Source organism: Temnothorax americanus, unplaced genomic scaffold, assembly GCF_048541705.1.
Source record: "Temnothorax americanus isolate GAGA-0224 unplaced genomic scaffold, ASM4854170v1 Scaffold2, whole genome shotgun sequence".
Lineage (NCBI taxonomy): Eukaryota > Metazoa > Arthropoda > Insecta > Hymenoptera > Formicidae > Temnothorax > Temnothorax americanus.
In genome coordinates this window covers 3,253,282-3,275,681 of record NW_027509338.1, presented here as the reverse complement: position 1 = coordinate 3,275,681, position 22,400 = coordinate 3,253,282, and the positions used below count along the sequence as shown (strand labels likewise).

Below are 22,400 nucleotides of genomic sequence, written 5' to 3'. Positions count from 1 at the left end.
TATCGTTCATTGTCTATATTGAACGTCGTTTAGATCGAACGATTCACTTAAAGTACTTAAACAATAATTGCAACGTTTTATATTTCTCAATTTGTTCGCGACGCACTTTCGTTCTCTTACTCCGGGAGGAAAAATATGAGAAAGATCTCAAGACAAAATGGTAAAAGCGTAATCGCCTTTTCTCGTAATTTTCGAATTTCTTGATAAAGAGAAACATTTTCTTTCCATTAAAATTTGGACCATCTGAACGAGGTTAAACGGAAAATTCAATTGGACGAGCTTAATGGGTTAGAAGTCTGAACAGAGATCGGATGTTCCTCGTATCACTCTCCGACGAGAAAGCGGATCTGTACCACTAAACTGCGATAAACCGGTGGTGGGATTTGGAAGCTTTTAACGCTGATCCACGTGATCCTTCGCGACATTCACGACGCTCTGCACTAGTGCAAACTTATACGCGCGGCATACACTCCGGAATCGCCGTGACAAGAAGCTGTTTTCTTCGCGTGATACGCGCCTGGAGGAGCAGCGTCCCGTCCCGTGCGAAATAAAAAAGGATTGCAATGCGGCTCGTAATCGCGGAACTTGAACAAACTCGTCGCACAAATAATTCCGCGAAACAACGCGGAGATTGATGGATCTCTAACTTTCTACTCGGCTTCCGGCGTGGCTTTAAGAAACAACCTTATAATGTAATTATCTAAATTAAGCGTGGCCCGTGCCACGCGGAAGAAATTAGAGACAGAATTACGGGATAACAAGGCTTGGGAGGTAGGACAGAGAATAGGGAAGGAGCTATCGACTTTCAGGAAACGTATAATCCTGACTCCCACGACGATCTTTTATTTCCCCACCACGTTTCTGACTCGAGCTTGAGCAGCCTGTTGACGCGATAGGTCGCCCGAACACGCTAGCTCTTTCGAGAAGTAATCGAGCTGCCCTTTTTCGGTGTGCCTGATTCGCGAAGCTTGCCTTCGAGCGTTCATTACCCGAACGATATAGGACCGATCCACTTGCCACATTCTAGACTACCTTTGTAATCCGTCGTCTTCGTTTTCCGCCTTACTGTTTGGTTACTTCTCGTCGAGGTTTTCTAGGAATTGCGCAAAAACAGGCGAAGGTATACATTTACAGGGCGCGCCGTTATATCATCCATTGAGCAATTAATTAAAGACTTAAGTGGAATCCTTGTATAGGGTTACTTTGAAATTATTAAACTCACTTATTCCGAGTCGAGTATACCTTCTTGACAGCGAATGGAAGAATAATTTAATAGTCTGTACATTTATTCCACCTGACATTTGTATAAATAATTTATGATATTTCATCGCCGGTAACGTATATTGCCAATATGCGTAATGGTTGAATAAATACAGCCATCGTTAGATAATATATCGCGGCGCGCCCTACGCGTTTCACGGATATATATATATATATATATATATATATATATATATATATACACATACGAATGTATGTACAGACACTGTAAAAACACGCTTGCCAGATGCGAGTTACCGTTGGTTGACAATCATAGGTACCTATTAAAGGGACAGCGTCCGAAGTCGTCGGCATGCTTTCTGCCACGAGGTTCAGGAAAACTGTCAGCGACAGCAGAATGGTCACTCCTGAACAGGTCCAAAAAATTAAACATCAACACTGCGTCGCAACGCGCGGGCTTAACGTGCTACCTTGGATCTCTAGGGCACCTAGATTAGGTCTTAGAGTTCATTAGGCCGTTGACGCCTGGGGGAGGGGGTGGAGATCGAGATAAAATCGTGTGTACAATCACTGTCGAGTGATTTCTCTGAGTGATGCAAGTCAGACTTCCGAGTTTCCCTTGTCCGAAATTTTCTGAGTTCGTTTCAATTTCTGATTCGCATTCTCGTATCGTGATCTGACCGATTGATATCTGCTGATTTGTGAGCCCAGCTCGAACTGGGATGCGATTTATGGACTTTTCTTTCGTAAAGTTATACGGTTATACCGTAACATCTCCATATTTTCGACCACGGAGAAGTACGCATAGAGTTTAAACGATGCGATCCTACTAATGTGAAAATTTAACATTCACCAACTTTTTCAGCCATTATTTATCGCATTCTTTACGCTACGTTGCATTTGTAGTTTTATTTTGAGAACAATGTCGTACGAAGAATGTATTTTGTACGTAAATTTCTAACAGACTCGCTAGAAATGTAACGTGAGAAAAATGGCGAGAATCCGCTGCATCAATACAGAAGTGACTGATTTGTGGATGAACCAATACTCGCTGATTACGACGTGATATTAATGACGACAAGGAATGTCGGGTATGATCCGATAGAATCTGTGCGATGACCGCGCGGATTACGCGACTCTGCGCAAACATTCGACAAGACATGTCTGTGAGCTCGCTCGCATGATTAAGTGTGGACGACCGCGAACAATCGAATCCCGTGTATTCCATATGTAGATTACTCGCCCCCGGCAGGATTTCCAAGGGTGGGATTAGCTCGCAAAGTTCGGAACGTGTAGCGGACGCGCGCAGCGCAAAGATGCGCTGTGGCTGTACTTGCGGAGGATCCGCAACGTTAGGCGACTTTGGTGAATCCGCATAAGTCGCCGGCAACTCCATTACTGCGTAACAGCCTTCAAAGTGACCAGCAAAATTCGATTATCTTGCCGCTCCTCTCTAGAATTGGGAACTTCTGCGAGCGATTGACAACTCTTGTCCGCGTGAAACGGACGGTCCGACCGCAAACTGATTGGGTCCGGTGAAATTGGAATTGTCATATAAATTCATGGAGAACCGAATAATTCGATTAAGAACTCAGTATCGAATGCTAATTGAACGGTTATTACTCTGTGCAGGATATGGTATATAGGAATAAAAGTATAAATGTAATATTTATGGGAGGTAACAATTTGCAATTAACCTTTAGCAATAATAAAGTTTTTCAGTGAGCACATATTTTAGAAGAGAGTTGGACAAAATATATAATTATTAAAATAAATTTAGTGAAAATAGGCATATAATTTTTATGATCCTTAAAGACTAAAATTCTCGTTGTAGAATTATGTCAAGATATTAAAAATTTAGCTAGGAATTATTTGAAAAATTAGCCTTCTTATTTATGTTTTATATATTGACTGAATCAATTATTGCTTGTGTCATGCGTGACAGAAAGAGAAACTTTATTACATTATTGTTATGGGATATCATTACGTATATAAAAAGATAACTAACTAAAGATAATCGGGCCTTATTATACCTTCGTTGATGACCTGTTCCTATATACGGAGATAATTTTTTGTTATATTTTACCCTTGAATTCACTACAAACTTGGGACAACTTGGCAACCAAGGAATTTTTGAAATATACAAAAGACATTTTACAAACAACGTGATAAAAATTACCAAGCAGATTGTTAAATTTTGAAAAATTATTGAAATTTTCTAGATAGATATATTTTAGTAAAATTAATCAAACATATTTTATATTTTAATGCAATTAGAGCTGCCATCTGTAATTTTACTAACCTAGGACTGAAAGGTTTAAAACCCCAGACTTTTACGACTAAAACCCGGACACCTATAATTTATAACGTAAAATTAAAAAGAAAATTAAAAATAATATTTTTTATAATAAATAAAATCAACTGAAACACTTGAATGAGTTAGTGATCTAGATTTAATCATCACAGAAAAGAAAGACAAAAATATTATTTTTACAATAAATAAAATTAAAAACAATTATTAATGTTATTTATAAATGTATACATAAATTTTTAACATATTTTTCACCCTTTCCAATTGCAATTAAAACTTCTTTTTTTGTTAGAAGAAACTTATAAAATTCGGAGCAATTAAATTTTTTAAAGTTGGACGTCCCCGGACGCTCGTAAAACTAGGACAAATCCGGAGAAAACCGGACGGATGGCAGCCCTAAATGCAATAGATATTAATACTTTTTATTATGGTAGATATTAATCAGAATAGCTCGCACATAAAATTCTTGGTGGATACATGTTGTCCCACAACTACCATGATTTCAGGGTAAATTCTAAGAGAAAATTTTCTCCGTATGTATTCACTCTGATAAGGACATGCGAAATCACGTGATATTCCTTGAACGAAACTAACAAACCGTGATGTCGCGAGTTAATTCCCCAAGTTCGGAGCATTACGACGGCTCTTGGAGCGCGAGGGGACTTGACAATGAGTCATTAAGCTTGATGCATGTATACGTAATTAAGTTACATGAAACTTCGCTGTGGGGTACAGTGGACTCATTCTGCCAGTCGATGAGTTGCCGTCGTCATTAAATTGTCGCTCGCAAATCGGAAAGAATGAAATATGCGACGCGTCCGCTGTAGTGCTTCCGGAACGAATCTCGCGATCTCGCAGTCGACGAAGTTAACTGGAAACGCGCGCAACTGAGCCATGAGCAATCGATCAATAAACAATTTATGTCAAATTATAGATATCGTAGATATTATTTTGATTGATGAAAAAGTTGGAAGTAATAAAAAGATTTTTTTTAAAAAGATCATTTCTTATATAAAAATATCTTCAATTATCTAAAAACGCAAAATTGATCAGAAGTCTCGTGAGATTACGATATTAACATTTCGAGATCGTGTAAGTCGAGGAATCTTTTCTTTAATGATATTTAAAGTTGGCTACACACAATATCAATTCGGAAAAATTGGAAGTAGTGAAAAGAATACCATAAATGAGCATGTCTTAAAAATATTCAATTATTTAAAAAACACAAAATTTATCGGAAGTCACGCGAGGCGTTTCAAGATCGTGTAAAAGTCGAGGAATTTTTCCTTCAATAATACCTAAGGTCGGTAGCAACTTCTTCTTTGTACTTTTCACTTGCACTTTAATTCGTTTAATGGCACGTTTAAGTGAGATACGATCGAATGAGAGCACCGTATTTCGATGAGATCGACGGACATAAACCGCGACAAGGTGCGTCCGCGGTGGATGGCAAACCGCCAATAACATCGGGGGTTGTCGGTCAGCGGGGGAAGGCGCGGAGCTTGAGGAAGGCTGACCAATTAGTTCCTTGCTATTAGACCTGAGCGCTCGCTGGAATACCGGTACGCGTGCGCGATCGATACTTTTTCGAAACCATCCAAGAGATTTGTAGGCGAGAAGCGCTGATCGCACGAGCTGCTTTCGCACGTCGCGCATGACAGATTATATTATTATTCCAGAGATGTGAAAGTTTGCCGATAGAAAATATACCGATAATTTGGCGATAAATATGATAATAACAATTATAAGATGAAAAATTAATTTTTATACACTATAAGAAAAAATTTTCTGCAAATTTTCGATACCTCTGTTGTTTAAGTTGTTACATTCTTTTTATACCATGTGCTGATCGTTGTGACAATCATATAATTGTGTGTGTCATTGAAAAATATTTAGAAAATATATTAAATTTCAGTTCTATGAGTTTTATTTTATTATAATTTCGTTATAATTTCGTCATAACGTATAATAATTCTCCAAGGTTTCAGTTATTAAAATATTGAATTGTATTTTTTATTTGCTATTATAGAATAATACGTTTCTTAATTCTGTCGTCGATTGACTTGTTTTCTTTAAATGTGTTAGAGAAATATTTTTTAAATCAGCTATTGCAAATCACGGCCATCGTATATTTATGCGAAATAATATGTAATGTTTGCGTATGTACTTATTCATCCGGATACTAGGAAAACAAGTGCCAAGATTCTTCTAGTCGATATATCTAGGAAAAACAATGATAAATTTCTGACATAAAGAGTTAAAGTAGATTCGAGCGCTTCGTGTAGCTGGCACTGTGCGACAATTTTTTTTTTATAGTAGTTCCCTTCGTTGAATTTATGTATGCAGCGTATTACTGCCTTTTGCGTAAATATAAAGAATACCGAGAAACAGTCAATGTAGATTTCTCCAGCGCATCAAAAGAAATATTAATAATCATTATAACTTTTCCAACTAGCAATAAGTATCTTCACGTTTCCCGAGTACTTTTCTATTTCAAAATGGTACAACATTTGCCCGTTAATTGCCACGTGGGAAGCTTCTGAAATTTGCCATGCACACAACAAGTTTACGACTTGCGTCGCGTCCCGCTTAATCGCAATAAATCACAAAGAGCAGAACTTTTCAGACTTTTCACTACAACTTCGTTTCAGTTGATTTCCCATCCGAGTCTCTCCGCGTAACAAGTGTTATAACCGCCGCGGGAATCATGCAACCAGTCTTAATGGAATTTCATTCCTAGCGAAACGGTGCACGAAACGCTCACTTGTTCTCGAGTAAGATGATGCCTTTGGGGGATGCCAGGCATCTCTCGGCATTCATTCTTACTATCGCTATTCAATTTCGCAGGTAGACCACTTTGTTTTATTTATTTATGGATTATTTGCGATATTTTGCGACCTCGTATATATTTATATAAATTTATTATACATTTTATTCTTAGTTCATTTTACCATTTTGTATATCGTTATCTTCCATTACCTTTGTATTTTTATATTTGTATATACATTTCTGTTTGCCGTATATTTTATATCCTATATTTTTCATCTTTTAAAAAACTCAAAGTATGGTATAAACGTGGATGTGTGTGTGTGTGTGTGTATGTGTGCATGCAATTTACTTTCTTTTCCTCTTACACACTAAATTCTGTTATATTCTTATGTCTATATAAAAGACGTCACGTTTATTGGCAAGAGGGCGAGGCAGAACGGTTACATGGGCACCCACGTCGCACCCTTTGTCATGATAATGTTCAATCAAACACAGCTCTCAACAAGGGCGAGTTAGCAACGCAGCGCAAGCATTTCTCTCGCATTTATCCGGTTAATGAAATTCGCGAGCGGCCACAACAGAGCCCCTCCTCCCCCCCGTCCTATCAGAATTTATAGCGGCGTGATGTTATGTAAATTTCGTTTGCGCGCATTTTTAAACATAACCAAGTGTAGTTGACGCGACATTGTTGTTAAGAGATAGCACCTGTATTCAGAGCGCTCAGAAGTGGTCGTGTAATTTGCAATGATGCCAGTTTATACTTTTAATTGACAGTTCGATCAATTAAAATCGAGTATCCCCCTAAACGCTATAAAAACAACTTCAACGACTGTGCATCATACAGGTTTAAGATTAAATTATATACGCTAACGTTTGATCATACAATAATTCTTATGCTTATTTTCCCGAGTCAACGGACGTCGCAGGATTAGATTCGCGTTTACATGTGGGAATTATTATCGATGCTCGGAAATTTGTAATGACCAGGATGTATCGACATTCCCGAGATAAATGTGACCTGAAGCACCGAAAGTTCCAAAGTCCCTAATCCTTCGTGTGATCCTCGCGAAGGAAAGTTCTGTCGGACGTTAGAGCGGATTCGCGCAAGATATCCTGGACTTCGCCAATGATTAATTACGCGGGATGGAGGAGATAGATGTCCAGAAACAGGAAGATGTGGTTTAGGGCGAGGAGAAATGGAACTTTTTGATAAATCGAATGTACACGGCAAAAATTTCTCGATAAAAAGTCACTCGAAGCACATTGTAAATTATCATATGTAAAGTATGTTACAGATCTTTATAATATACAGGTATTTTACAAATTATTTGGATTTTATGTTGTCAGGAGGTAATTCGAATGTATGTTAGGATCAAATTTATGGCTTTAATTTATTTGGCTCCAATTAAAATTTACGTTGAAATATAATATGATCGGCCGAACATTAGTAAGTGATCGGTGATAAAGTTTTCCATTCGGACAAGAAAAACTATCCCGAAGCATCATTTTCACGTTTTCACCCATTTTATCGAGTTGCTGGAATTTTTGGTGAGAGAAGAACGAGGTTCTTGCGTCTTAAGTGACAGTAATATCTTACTTGGGTTTTAAAGCGCGCTCAACTGAACGTCAAAGAAGAACGAATGACGTGAAGCAACAATGGCGAAAGGCTCGTCTTAGACAAAAGGAAATCCAAAGACGAAGCAGAAACAATGGGACAGAGGTGAGGAAATAAGGAGAGTGCTATGAAAAGATACCGCAAGAGTTTCGGCTGCTCCGTCGGAAAACCCATCGGTATAGATTGCACCCCTGCCGGTTTCACCCGTCATAAGTCGCGTCTTTGCGACACCGGGATTTAAATTACTTCACCGGTTTCATAAAGCGACGCTTGACAGTTGTGGTTGAAATTGCCACAGATTTTCCAAGTAAAAATTTTGTAACTGGGTCGCGGACGTTGACGCTTTATTGGTCTCCCGAATGATATAACATTGCTCATCGTTACGTGAGCCCTTTCACGCGGAATACTATTATACTTGTATTATACTAACAATAAGTGCGTTGCGTTCTGCATTCTGTAAAGTACTTTGCATTCCGCGTTCTGTAAAGCACTTAGAATGAACGGTTTTATTGTATTCTAGACAGCAATAAAATTAAAAGAATTAATTACCGCATTAAGGGAACGAGTAATACATGTTTGTCGTCTTCGTGAAATTCAAGCGGATTATTTGCATGGAATTAAAATTAAATTGCTTAATATGTTTGAGCTTTTACGCATGATATTATCGCATCGTGCCAACAAAGGTTAACGGTAATCATGATAATTTTCAAGACACACTCGCTCGTTTAATTCTCGTGGTAACATCGTTCCTATGAATTAGACTCTTGGGATGTTAAGTACCCCGCAGAATACCTTGAATCGCAAGGTAAGTTTGAGGAAATCTATATACATTTCTCTTCTGGGAATTGGGAAGTGTGCAAAATGGAGCCAAGACACCAGATTAGAATAATTCATAGGAAAAGTTCGTGAGAACGAGCGCCTTTAAAACTCAATTAATCTTGATTCTTCTCCCGTATTTTCCGAATGATTATAGAAATGTACGGCTCTTTACAGGTAAATATCAATTAAAATCTTGTCAAATGTGAATTTGTGTATTTTGTGAAATGTAACAGTTTTGATAATACATGAGATAGATTTACATTCCAATAACGGCAAAGAAGTATTTGGTTTAGTATCGACGAGAAATTTGCGCTGACAAGGCAATTCCGTAAAATGTCAGAACGGCACGCTCAAAATCGGCGATTGTGGCGGTAAGAGCAGCGTGCACCAAAAGTTGAAGTACCAGTCGGCATCGAAGAAGTTGCCCGTTCACTCTAATGACATCGTCACCAGAAATTGCGTCGGCGCGCACGTGAAGATAATCTCGCGGGATTAACGACACAGCGGCTGCGTAGCCGGCAAAAGTTATCCGCGTCTTCTTTCTCGCTCACGATTTCTCATCTATCCAGCGCGGCGCGGGCGGCGTAGGAAAAACTTTGCGAAAGAGTGCGACAGTACGTCAGGAGAATCCTTAATAAGGCAGCAAGTGCTATCGAATCCACCTAGATAAAGTCGCGACGCGGAGTTTCTTATACTTTCTCGATTTCACTTGGTTAACTTTGATACGAGCTATTATTAAATACACAGAAAAACGAAACTCTAGCGCCATAGCTATAAATCGTTACGCCGACGTGTAATTATTCTCGTTTAATTTTTACGATACTGACGCAACGAGCGTTTGTGTAAAAACCGTTCTGAAACTCGGAAATTTAATTTCAACTTGATGAATGATAGCTGGCTTCTATAATAGAAGTATTTAATCGATTTATCCAATTGAATTACGCGGCTCGTGTCGAACTTTGTGCAAATAGATTGGTTTTAATTATCATCGAGATTGGCAAGAAACAGAGGAGATATTGTTAGTGCTTAGCAAATGATTAAGGATTAGGCATTCGCACAATGCATGTGCATGGACGTGAACGTATTTCGTCGTTGTAATATCCAGGAACTACCATATGAAGTATGACACGTGATAATGAGGTACCTCGCATACAGCCGCGTTGCAATGCCAGGCTTCACTGTTACCTTGCCATAGTCGGCAACGTCAAGCACAAATTGCACGCACCGAAAGCTCGCCGAGCACTTGCGTTAATGGTGTTTATTTTAGTATGATTATTAGGTCGTGGGACGTCGGGGATAACGATTGACAATGCGTCCAAGATTCGCTCGCATTTAGATATACGAACAGAAATTAGGAAATAGAGGGAGCATGTTAGGAAAGAGTAGGCGGCTCGCTTTCGAGGAAGACAGAACAAAAAGAGCGAGATTTATCTACCGCGGATAGATAAACACACATATAACTCACAGAGATTATAGTTTGCCTGACTTTCGTCTGGTATCTTTATAGATCGCGAAAGCGTGAAAAACACAACGCGCATGCGAACGTTATCCGTATTCATACATATATATATCTTCGTTTTTATATATTTTTACATACGAGGTATTTTATATACGAGGTCGCATTCGCTTCTTGTCTCTTCCATCGACAGAATGACTGGATTGCTTGTTTTTTGCTGTCTATATCAAAAAAATTACATGACGTTGAATAATAATATTGTCAATTTCTAACGAAACAACGGTGAATCTCATTCGATCGTATATTCATATTTTTTATTATATCGAGATCGCGATTTATGTGCGAAAGGGTATTAACGAATATATATATTAAAATATACTTTATCACAGAATGTCCAATTTTAAATTTAATAACAGTTGTTTTAACGAGAAATATGTACTAAACTTTTTTCCACAAAAAAAGAAATAGTAATCATCGTTAGACCACCATAGAGCATTATATATATATATCTTTATAATTTTTTAACTATAAACTATAAAATTCAATAAAAATAATTTACTGGAAAATTTAGATAGACGAATACATCATTTATTCACAATAAGTATCTTACTTTCCATCGCTTACAGTTCAGATAATATTTAATGCCTCGACATTTCACTTAAAAGAAAATCTACTCCAAGTTGATCAAAGAATTAAGGCTAATGGTTCTGGAACATCTTATGCATAATCCGCATCTCGATCGAACATCTCAGGGGGAGGACTCGGAAGTTTCAAATTTCTCTTCTCGCTTCGTAATTTAAATTATAGCATAATTCAATCGAAACTCATTGATGTCACAATAAAGCCGAATGTGTAACAGCCAATAAAGTTTCGATCTCTGAATCAGCATTTACACGCGGCATAATATCGATTCGGCACTCGGCTCTCTGCGTCTACGAGGGCTACAGTTCCGAGAGAAAATATTTTCACGGTGCGTTTTGCGAGCTACCGAAAATAATGCGCGACGTAAAGAGCGCGCTATGTCCAGTTCGTCTCTGACACCATAACATCGTAACGTTTGTCGAGAACAGCTTCGAACATCGGTCTCGACGTCGATTTTGGGTTGTCGCGTTTTTACCGAAGCACTACAGGGAAATTTCAATTCAATTCCCCGCGAAACGACGAACGAGAAAATTGTTTCTCAAACCGGCCACGGTTATGCGAAATGACTTGTCAAAGTGAGATTGTCATTTGCAATACTTTGTTGACATCAAGAAATATATTTCTTTGTGTGACGATATATATTTACATCGCATTTGACAATTAAATTACAACTAAAGCACAACAGTTCGATGTTCGTGTTTAAGTAACACGTTTTTGTATTAGAGACAGTTTTAGACGGAGATTTGGGGTCTCCGAGGAAAAATTAATGGAAAAATATAGCATCCCTGCACAGAGATATCGCCCGGTAATTGCCGCACAGCTTTTGGAAGTTCTCTTAAATATGACAGATGAGAGAACGGCCGAGAGAAACTTGACACGAATCTCGTAATGGATCCATCATAATTACCGAGGTGCATTTCCGACTAATACCGTGAAAAATAACGGGAGGCCACCGCGGAACGAAGGTAGTATTAACGATAAGTGAGAAAGTATCGAGAGCGTATCGTGAATTGACAATTCGGGCCGCGGGTCACTACGACAGTCACGTACGCCGACGGATGGGGGTGTACATATACGGGGTATGTGTACACCATATATTGTGAAACCAGTTTGAAATTGGAGTCAATACATTGGCGGGAACGGCTCTCTAATATCCCGCTTTGATATCTCGCCCGATTTTATCGAGTCCACCGATTGCCTCGGACACAAGACGAAAATTATACACACACCCGTTCCCGCGGCGTGTTTGGAAAGCCTGATTGAAAGTGGAGTCGCACGAGACAAATCAATAAGAAAAAAGAAAAAATAATAATAATCTACCGCTGACGGAGGATTCATGAGACGCGGAAAAGTTAATATAGGAATTTAAAAAAAATCGATTGGTGGAAACGATCGGAATGTTACGGTCCTCAGCTTGATATGGGTGAAATCCGGCGCGGTGCGCCGTTCACTATTCCCACGCGATCTTAGGAAAATCGCGCTAAGTACCCCGCGGGGAAAAATCCCATTATCTCTGACACATGAAAAACTTGGACGAGAAGAGACGGCGACTTTTCCCGATGCGCTATCGAGAGCACCGGAGATTGGATCTGCCGGTGCGTCATGAATATTCACGAGGGTGCGGATGTCATTTTATGCAGTTCATTCGGCGTTTTGGTGTAAAGTGAGCCCAGCCGCGATTGCTGCTGGTTATTCGTGTGTTAATCCTGAATAATTGAAGGGTCCTGGCATTATCGGTGCCCTATCGGTCGACTATTCGATTCTCTCGATTGATAGACCACCTCGGAATTATGAATTCTTCGACTCTCCATGACCAATAACTTGTCACTCCCGACGGATTTAACACTTCAACGTCACCCGTGGACATTTTGTTGAAATGTAGATGTCCGCAGATGTGCGCGCGTTCGAACAGAGAATACGTCAAAACTCGTCGATATATACCATCGGCCAGTATTCGAGTGCGGCGCTCATCGTGGAGGCCTCGATGGAGGAAACGCGCGCGCGTAATATTTCACATAGTCCACCATCGTTGCAGGACCAAATAAGTCGTTCGAGAGAGGCTTATTCCGCGGAGCCTTTAAAATATGCATGACCGACGGCGTTTACATGTCGAGATACGCGGGTGCGCTATGTAACATGCAGCGCGCGCCCCTTACAGACTGACGCGATGTACTGGTTGCCCGACGTATCCAAAATTCAAATCACGCGGCACTCTTCCTCGAACGACTCTTCGTAAATGTAAACGTGGACGTATAAGCCCGTGAGAGACGTCGGAGTTACCCATAGACATTGCGATTTTACGAGGTAACGTGGCGACCGCACTGGCGCGGCGTCTGGTGCGCAAGAAACGCACGTGCACCAAACGTATCGACACGTAATAAGACGACATTACCCCACGTGAGAAATAGATATTACAGCGAGGAGTATCGATTTTTCGATTGATATTGTGAAATATGTAGTTGTTTCGAAGCTACCGCTCCTAGTCTGTGACGAGATTTCTCACAACGTCCCACTGTATCACAATTAAATCGAGATCAGGAGATGATTTATCTACCTAAATATATACCGGGATATATCCTAAATCAGTCGAAATTGATGTGAAGGATAACAGTCTCCTATTTTTCCAGCGATATAACGCGACAATAAAACTCCTACTGATGGCTAAGTGTAATTGCAAAGGTATGTTCGACTAATCGATACGCGAGTGAAAGTGCATGCGCACCGTTGTCGGCGATAAATATACGGAAACGAGAGCTTTCGAGACATCGAGAGCCCCGCCGAACGATTTAACGACAGCGGCCGGAAAAGTGTGCGTGTGATCCGTGAGAGGAAAAAGAAATGGAGTCTCGCTGGTGTAGATCGCCGTTACACGAGAGTCGCCCGACGAAAACGTTGCGCGACGTCGTTTGGTCGTCCGTGATCGAAGTAGAGCCGATCTTGACTACTTTCCTTCCGTCGTCAAAACGAAACAAACGTAGGACAGTCAGCAGTGGCGCCGAGAGTATAAAGTATCAACGGAAAGTATACTTACAGAAAAGTAAAGACGTATAACACGTGTGTAGATTTGCAATATATACAATCGTATATCGTCATATATAATAATATTATTATTATGTTCTTTATTAATAATATAATATTAATATTATTAACGAAATAATTCCATTCATTAATAAAATATCACTCGCTAATTGGAAACACAATTTGAGAGTTGAACTAGGAGAATTTTTATAAGTAGAATAATTTATGATAAATGCATAAACTATTATCCGTTGATAAATTAATTTCAAAGTTTTCAACTAAAATATCGTCCATCCGTTAAAAAGTAATTTCACTTTTCAACATTGTAAAACATTAAAATCTTAAGAAATGAGAAAATTTACACGTGACCTCATCATACTACTTTATATCTGCACGTTTTATGAACTTCTATTTCAAGAGCTAAATATATACTATGTATATATTACATATCACGTGAACAGTAATAATTCCAACGAATCAACCGAAAAGAAAGGAAGGGGTGTGTCTGGCTGGTGTGCAGGCAAGGCATGCTACGAGTTACGTTACCTAGGGTGAGCTTCTCGCCGGAATCGGGCGGCAGGGTGAACCCCAATAGGGCCATGCTCGATATCAGCACGCAGGGCACGATCAGGTTGAAAAAGTAGTAGAGGGTCCTCCTGCGTATCTGTATCGTGAATGTGACGTCGACGTACGGCTCCGGGCAGCATTGATACATTATCGTGTTCTTCTTCCCCGGCATACCTGGAAAAAGTGCCAGCACCGATGTACACGCCGACATATCTGCCCGAGGGACTAAATACGACACGGATATAACAGTACGGCGGGAGTAATCGTTCGCCCTTCGGTTGCATTCCTCGATTACATTCCGCGAACGACCGTCCCTCATTTTTTTTTTCTATTCTTGCTCGCTATATACATATTTTAAATCCTATTATTTTTAAAATAACGTTCTTCTGCTGAGAACATAATAAAGCGCTTGCCTATCCACTATCAATATTACTATCTTTATATCCCTTTTTATATTATTTACCGTCCTTTGTCTTCTTTACTTTTTGCTACTGTATCTGTATCGTGTATGTCTTGAGAAGACTAAAATCCCAAGGAATAAAGTGGGGTCTATCTATCATCCATCCATCTGTTTTATCGCGAGGCTACGTGAACTCGTGGATGCCGTCGAGTCATGGGTGGCAACCTGTGCCCGAAAGATTCGTGCGAGCGAGTCACGTCGTGTTACTTCCCGTAGCAATTTTTCTAGCATTTTTAGCATTTTTTTTTCTATTCTTGCTCGCTATATACATATTTTAAATCCTATTATTTTTAAAATAACGTTCTTCTGCTGAGAACATAATAAAGCGCTTGCCTATCCACTATCAATATTACTATCTTTATATCCCTTTTTATATTATTTACCGTCCTTTGTCTTCTTTACTTTTTGCTACTGTATCTGTATCGTGTATGTCTTGAGAAGACTAAAATCCCAAGGAATAAAGTGGGGTCTATCTATCATCCATCCATCTGTTTTATCGCGAGGCTACGTGAACTCGTAAATGCCGTCGAGTCATGGGTGGCAACCTGTGCCCGAAAGATTCGTGCGAGCGAGTCACGTCGTGTTACTTCCCGTAGCAATTTTTCTACGGTTACTTCTCGTGGGCTTGTCTTAAACTACCTTAGGATTACGGCACGTCTCGTAAGAAACAAAAAGATCTCGCGAATTCGCGAATTTCTGCTTTCGACGAGTTGAGCTACTGGCGAACGAACGGCGACGATATATGTGCTACGCGATAAAATAGAACTTGCCGTCCTCGCGAATTTTAAATACGATGCACCTGCTGTGGCGCATTCTCTCAACGAAGATGGGGGGGAAATCTGCTAAAGACTAAAAAGGCAACCTCTTGACCGCAACAGACCGCAACCGCTCGATACTTTTTGAGGATGGAGGGTTTCTTAATAGCTTCCGATCGGACGCGGGCTCTCGAATCGATCTCGAACATCGCGATATCGGATACTCACTTGTTGCTGGTTGCTCGTTCTTCAAGGACTTTTTCTTTGTATTTCGGCACGTGGACCATGCTCGATGCATCCGCCTCGAGATAATTAACGTGTCTCCGCAAACACGGGTTTAAGGGCGACACTCTTAATTACACGCGCCACATCGACGCGCCGATTAGATGTGTCGGCCACCAACACACATCGAGTGTATCGTTTTGTCGGTCGGAGCACAGGTCGGAGGCATCGAGCTGGTGTTTTATTTTTTGGTATCGCAATTGAGCACACTTTGTCTCTGCTACCTCTTAAATAATAGCCGAAGCTTAATATCGATTAGTTTCAATTCAAGTTTTTTTTTCATTCACCTCCTTCAATTTGCAAAAAAAGTATTTTGTTGATTTTCATTAAATTCATTAACAAAATTATAAAAAAAATATAAGCCTATATACCTATATGTAAATATGTCAATGTAAATTTTTTCATTTTATAGAGCATATTGCTTCCCATATATTGTTGTTCTTTATATCTCTCTTGCAGTTTCATTCCAGAAGAATGAACCCTTCTAATTCAAGGTATTTTTCTTTCTTATACGGATATCCGCAAGATTTTTTCAGATGCTAGACCGAGTCGATCATAGATTCCATCTCTCTTTCGAGCAGTTTCGACGTGTCAACAGTCCCGGCCGAATCCACTTCGAGAAAACCGTCGTACGCGAATAGCACTTTTCGATACGCGAGCTCGAGGAATGTAGTCGTAAAGGAACACGGGACCAATAAGTGAGAGGTAGGAAAAATAAGGAAGACAAGAAGGATACGAGGAATACAGCGCCATGTGCGAAAGAATACCGCCGTAAAGTTATACGCCATTGCGGCAACGCCGAGACACGGAGACCCCATAAAATCCTTCGATTTCTATTTAGTCGCGCGCGACACCGATCGCGACTTCGCACGAAACGAGAAGCTTCAGGATACAACATCTGCGAACATGACGGAAAGCCAGAGGGAGAAGAGAATAAGGGGGGAATAGGGGAGGAGTGGTTGCGGTTTCTTAACGGCTTCCATCAGCATTCCTTCACACACCAATGACGCTGTTTCGTATCACCAGCGAAATTTGCGTTCCAGAATCCGGTCGAGAAGCTGGAACGAATCACGACGGAGATTTTCTTTCGCGATACACCCTCTACTTTTATGAAAGCTGCAGAAGGTGGCTCTGAAAAGGACGATAGGACGACGTGTACAAACTGAGTTAAAAAAGACTTTTTTTTTTTCATCGTATAAATATACAGCGGAACAATTCAAGATTCTTGTCTTGAGGGAGTTATTCGACTTTTGAAATAATTATGCTGACGAAGTTGAGATGAATAAATACATTTGTACTCGGGAATATTCAATAGACCCCGACTGGCGCTAAGAGACAGTCGTAACTCCGAATTGTGTATTCGTATCATCGCACAACACAAAATTGGAAGCGGAGAACGGGCTTGTCGTTATTTGCGAGAATTAGTCTCGTAAACGAAAGATCGCTCTTAAAGGAGGTAACGATTCGAGGACCCGAGCTTGCGTTGTTATTGAGTACAATTGTGTTGAATAAATACTCTGATTGCGTATATGTAGCGCAATCGCGATGAAACGCGGATGAAAGATTATAATCAGCCGATAAAGATATGACCGCGTAATTACCGTTCGAAAATAGAATCGTTGAATTCCATAATAGCTCCTTGCAATATATTATTGCATTCGTAATGCCATCCCCATTCTGTACTTTTACAATGTGCACGTTGTACAAACAGATTCGCAAATTGCGACGGATTAACGTAGGTGCATTACCATTGTACATATGCGTGCCGAGAACAGACGAGGCTGAAGTCTGGACGTGAAACGGCAAGAAAGAGAATTTCAATTATGTCAAACTGACTTCTTTCTTCTCTTCCGCATTTATATACTATTCATTTTTTTCCCGAAATAATAACTTTATTGAAGTGTAAGTAAGATGAATTACACTATACATATATAGAAGCGAAAATATAGAAAGCTACACTTCAAGAGATAAGGTATCAGCAATAAAACTAAACTTATAAGCCTTAGACCTTTACAATTAAAATAACAGTAAAAAAATAATAATGATAATATTATATAATATTATATGTGCGGATATCCGTATATGATTAACATTAAGAACTTTAATAGATATAATATATAAATATAAGAATTTTAATAGATATAATTTTTTAATAGAAATTAAGTAATATGCTTTTTGTTTCACAATTAGTATTTGTCGACCATTAAAACAACACGTCGATCGAATTCTTTTAAAATTTCGTTTGTTTCGATGAAACAATTTTTTATGAGAGACAAAGTGTAAAAAAAAATCGTCGCTATTTCAAGCGTTGCTAATACATATCAATTTTTAAGTGATATTGAGTGATAATCAAAATTCTCAAAAATTTATTTTTATCCACTTTTTTAAATGCATTTTATACTACATAATCCAGCGCTTTACTTCCGTATTATTACTGCAGAATCCATTTATTGATGCGCATCGAGTCGATTCGAGATTTTATTCTTAGCCTTCAATAGGCACGATCCCTTACGCACACAAACACACATACAAATATATACTCGTGCCAATACAGAGGCAGAGTCTGATTGGCCTGACAAGTCGTAAACTTGCTCAGTGAAACTCACCGATGAGGTACCATTCCCCGTTCATGATGAAATCGGATAAGTCACCACCCTCCTCTGAGTTGAGTACCAGATCGAGCTACCAAGGTCAAAGTTTGATTAAGATGGGCACGTATCTACACGATGGGGAACATTTCGTTTAGGTAACTCGAAGCCGAACGTGCGCATGCAACTACTGAGAATTCCGCTCGCGCGCGACTATATCTACGTCTACTACTACGTCTACGAGATGGTGCATCCGCAAACCGACGTTACGTGATAAGGCGTGCAACGGGAGAATCCGTTTGGCCGTGGGACGGTGCGAAGAAGAGACGGTGATTTCTCTCTCGTGAAGCAGGGCGCCGTGAGCGCCTGGAAAAACGCGTTCGTGCGGCCGACAGGCGGAAAACTGGCTCTTCACCGTCGCTGAAAATTGCTTTCCGCGTGGTCAAGAAGTCCTCATTCTCCGATGGAGGTTCGCAACTTGTGCTCGGCTCCGCCGCGAAGGCGTAGTAATCATATAGCCGCTCTACGCGCAAAACTTAAAATCATATCACGCATCGCCGCGAATATTTGATAAGGCAAGCCCGTGGAAGAACGGAAATTAGTTGACTTTAGCTTTCGAAGAGCTTCAAGCTATTACATATTCCGTGATACAAGATTTTGAAGGACTCAAAAAATTTTGCGAGAGTTTGATAAGTTTCCTGTCTTCGACGAGTTTAAGGTGCTACAAACGAGATATTAATCTGAGAGCTTTGCGAAAAGTAAAGTCAATATAACCCTCATTCATATCCCTATCCGTACATATTTTCGTACGGTGAAATATTAGTTTTAAGAACAACTTGATTTATGTAGATTTTGCGCTCGATTACTCCGTGCAGATATTTTAATTAAAGTGAGATAAAAGTTGACCAAAAAATTTCACAGCCTGCTACTTCTCTACGCGGATATCTCGCGCTGCAATCATATTAAAGTAATTAAAAGAAGTCTTGAACAAAAGATTCCTGCCGCTTACATCTCCGCTACTCAGCTCTTATCTGCATGGAGGATTGGAGGACGGGAAATAAAGTGACGATGCCGGAGATACTTTGAAAAGATTTTCCAGGTTCTTTTAAGCTCCGTGCCGCTCGTTGGGTATTTGTTGCTCTTTGATCTGGCGCCAAATAGGATATGGTTTGCCCGGTTCCCATGGGCCATCGAAGGCTCCGAAGAAGCCCTTTTCTGATGGATGGAATAACCCTGGGCGGTTCATTATTTAATCATTTACAGAAGCAACGAGATCGCGGAGATCAATGCGAATCATATATTAATCAAATGGAATAAATTTATGTGAATTCATAAATACTGATATATAATAATTGATATTGTCGTATATAAGTTTTGCAAACACCTTTTCGTTCCAAGCTCTCTCACGATATTGGCAAACGTTATTCCTTGGGGGGAGATATGTTATTATTCGCAAAGACGTTATTTTCTCCAATATTCCTGGGCACAATAACGGTAAAACGAATTCGATAAGACTTCAATAGTTCTTGATGCACTACGTACATCTTCGAGAGGAGGGAACGGTACCTCGTATTTTTCTGAATATACGCAAAGATCCACGTTACGTTCGTAGTTCGTACCGAGAAAATTGTAAGGAGGTTCCTGGTGTAGCAATCACATTTGCAGTTCGACCGTCGGTTACGTCGCGTTTATTTTCTCGTTCTCGAGAAGATTCCCTATCCGGTCTGTCATCGACTCGTCCAATCAGATCGTTCGTTCACCCTCTCGCCATCGTCCTCTCTCTTTCCCGTCCAAATCTGATCTCGTCTATATGATCATCCTCCGTAATAATTCCGACAAGCGCTGCTTGCCGGAACTTGTTGTACAGCAAGGTATATCGTAAAATTTGTAGCGAAAATTATGACCGGATACATCGGGGCTCGCAAAGTTAGCCCCTCATAATTCATCGCGACACATATATATTTTGCTTCGTAGCTTAGTTCGGCCCTTACTCCACCGGAGCGGCTACACGTGGTATACTGCGCCAACGCGATGCATCGGGAATGGACGTCTCGAGATGTAAAAGCGCTGGCTGCGGCGGCGCGGCGCCGCAACCCCTTAACTAATTAAATTCAATCTTCATATATAACGCCTCTTATCCAACAGGCTTAATCAGGCCGATGACGTTAAGGAGTGGCCCCGCAGGATCCGCTTCCTGCGCGTGCAATAGAGGGCCTCGTCTAATAATCATAACCTCGGGTGATTACATTCGGGAACGAGCCGGTTTTCGCTATCGACCGCTAAATCCCACCTGTAAAATCTAAAATCGTAACCGGTATAATTGTGACCGGTTCGATTTTCCGCGTACGAGGACAAATGTACTTTGTGACACTGTGTTCCCACCGACTTGAATAAACATGATGATTATACTCGCATAGATACGTAATATTGAAATACGAACCTATATACAAATTATACCGGCTTCAATTTGTTACTGTAAATGGATGCATGCATGCAAACATTAATATGTAATCAATTAGAAATGATGTTAGTCTTTAACATCATCTCGATGTTTTTCGATTGCAACGTAAAACGATAATTAAACAAACGCTTCGGTATCTTTAGAGGTGTACGGATTTGCAGACTCGATCTCCGACCGAGAGACCACAAATTCTCCTAATTCACGAAACTCTCCGAAATATCGACGCTGCACAATCGCGCCGGCGATCGTCAGCTTTTGGAGAGCTCTTTCAACGGGCAAGAGTTACTCGCGCGCTTCTGAAGATACGATTGTAAGATGATTGTCGTAGTGTGAGACCACGCGAAAATAAATGTGATGGCATGCAGCGGACTTGATGCAGAGGAAGGAACGTCACGGTCGAAGCACATCAGTGTTGCGCTCGTGTTTCGCGACGTCATACAATCGCGACTACGTTTAAAGTCGATTCAAAACAATGAGCGCGATTGACCATGCTCCTTAACGAGTTTACATTTACACGAATTCACATCCAAGCGTTCACACATGTATACACGTATACAGACGTACACGAACGCGTATGTTTTCTCTGTGATCGGGGGATCGGAACTGGCGAGCTGTAACTATTCGGCAAGTTCGAGTCTCGATACTTCGGGATATAAAGAGCGCGGCTTATATACTACTCGCGGAATATACATGTGGAAGTTATTTTTGTATACATCGATTACGATATTGAAATTTGAACTCGCTAAAGTTACTCCGGTTTCAATCCCCGTTTTGTAAGTTTACTGATGCGCGAACACGTTCACACGGACACGTGACATGGGAGGACATGGAGGGAAATCTGCGTGTGAGCGTTGGGGATATCACCTATGCACCGTCAAGAAAGCATGCAAGCTACGCCGCGTTACGACACGAAACGCCATTAATTTCTGTACATATATATACACACACACATGACATGCGACACACACGCTGTACAGACATATCAATCAATACGGTTGATGTTGATACGTTGAGTGACGGAGGGCGAAATGGATCGAACAAAGTTCGGGTGTACGACATATAGACGACAATAAGTCTTCAAGTTTGGCACAAAATACAGATATACAATTTATATATGTCAAATATGGGGGGGGGGGAGAGCAGTCGATATGAGTCGAGGGGCGGGGGTCGGGGAGAGACAATGTTTATATGCGGCAGAGTAATTGGTGGAAATGCGATCGGACTGCATTTCGATGCGGGGAGGCAGTGCAACCTGCAGCGACGGCGACGGGCGACGGGCGCGTAATCGGGAGGTCGAAAACGAGCGACGCATTTCGGCACCTATCCCATCGGGTCACGATGGATCACAGCGCTCGTAAATTTCGCCGCGTGCATGCGTGCGAAAACGTGTATCGGATGTCCTCGCGTTACGCCGTTGTCCATGGAATCTCTCGCTG

At 40.5% G+C, this 22,400-nt stretch overlaps 1 protein-coding gene across 3 annotated transcripts in view; it reads right to left on the bottom strand.

Annotated features, from left to right (window-relative positions):
• Positions 1-22,400, bottom strand: part of Nachralpha6 (nicotinic acetylcholine receptor alpha6) — a 241,146-nt gene that overhangs the window by 73,679 nt on the left and 145,067 nt on the right. For 2 of the 3 annotated variants that reach the window (XM_077404959.1, XM_077404957.1), the window contains exons 7-9: positions 18,522-18,597; positions 14,398-14,592; positions 1,542-1,628 (exon numbers count right to left, since the gene is read on the bottom strand). In XM_077404959.1, the coding sequence (XP_077261085.1) occupies positions 1,542-1,628; positions 14,398-14,592; positions 18,522-18,597 (358 nt within the window). The remainder of the gene's footprint in view (positions 1-1,541; positions 1,629-14,397; positions 14,593-18,521; positions 18,598-22,400) is intronic. The other variant, XM_077404958.1, reaches the window with a different exon arrangement.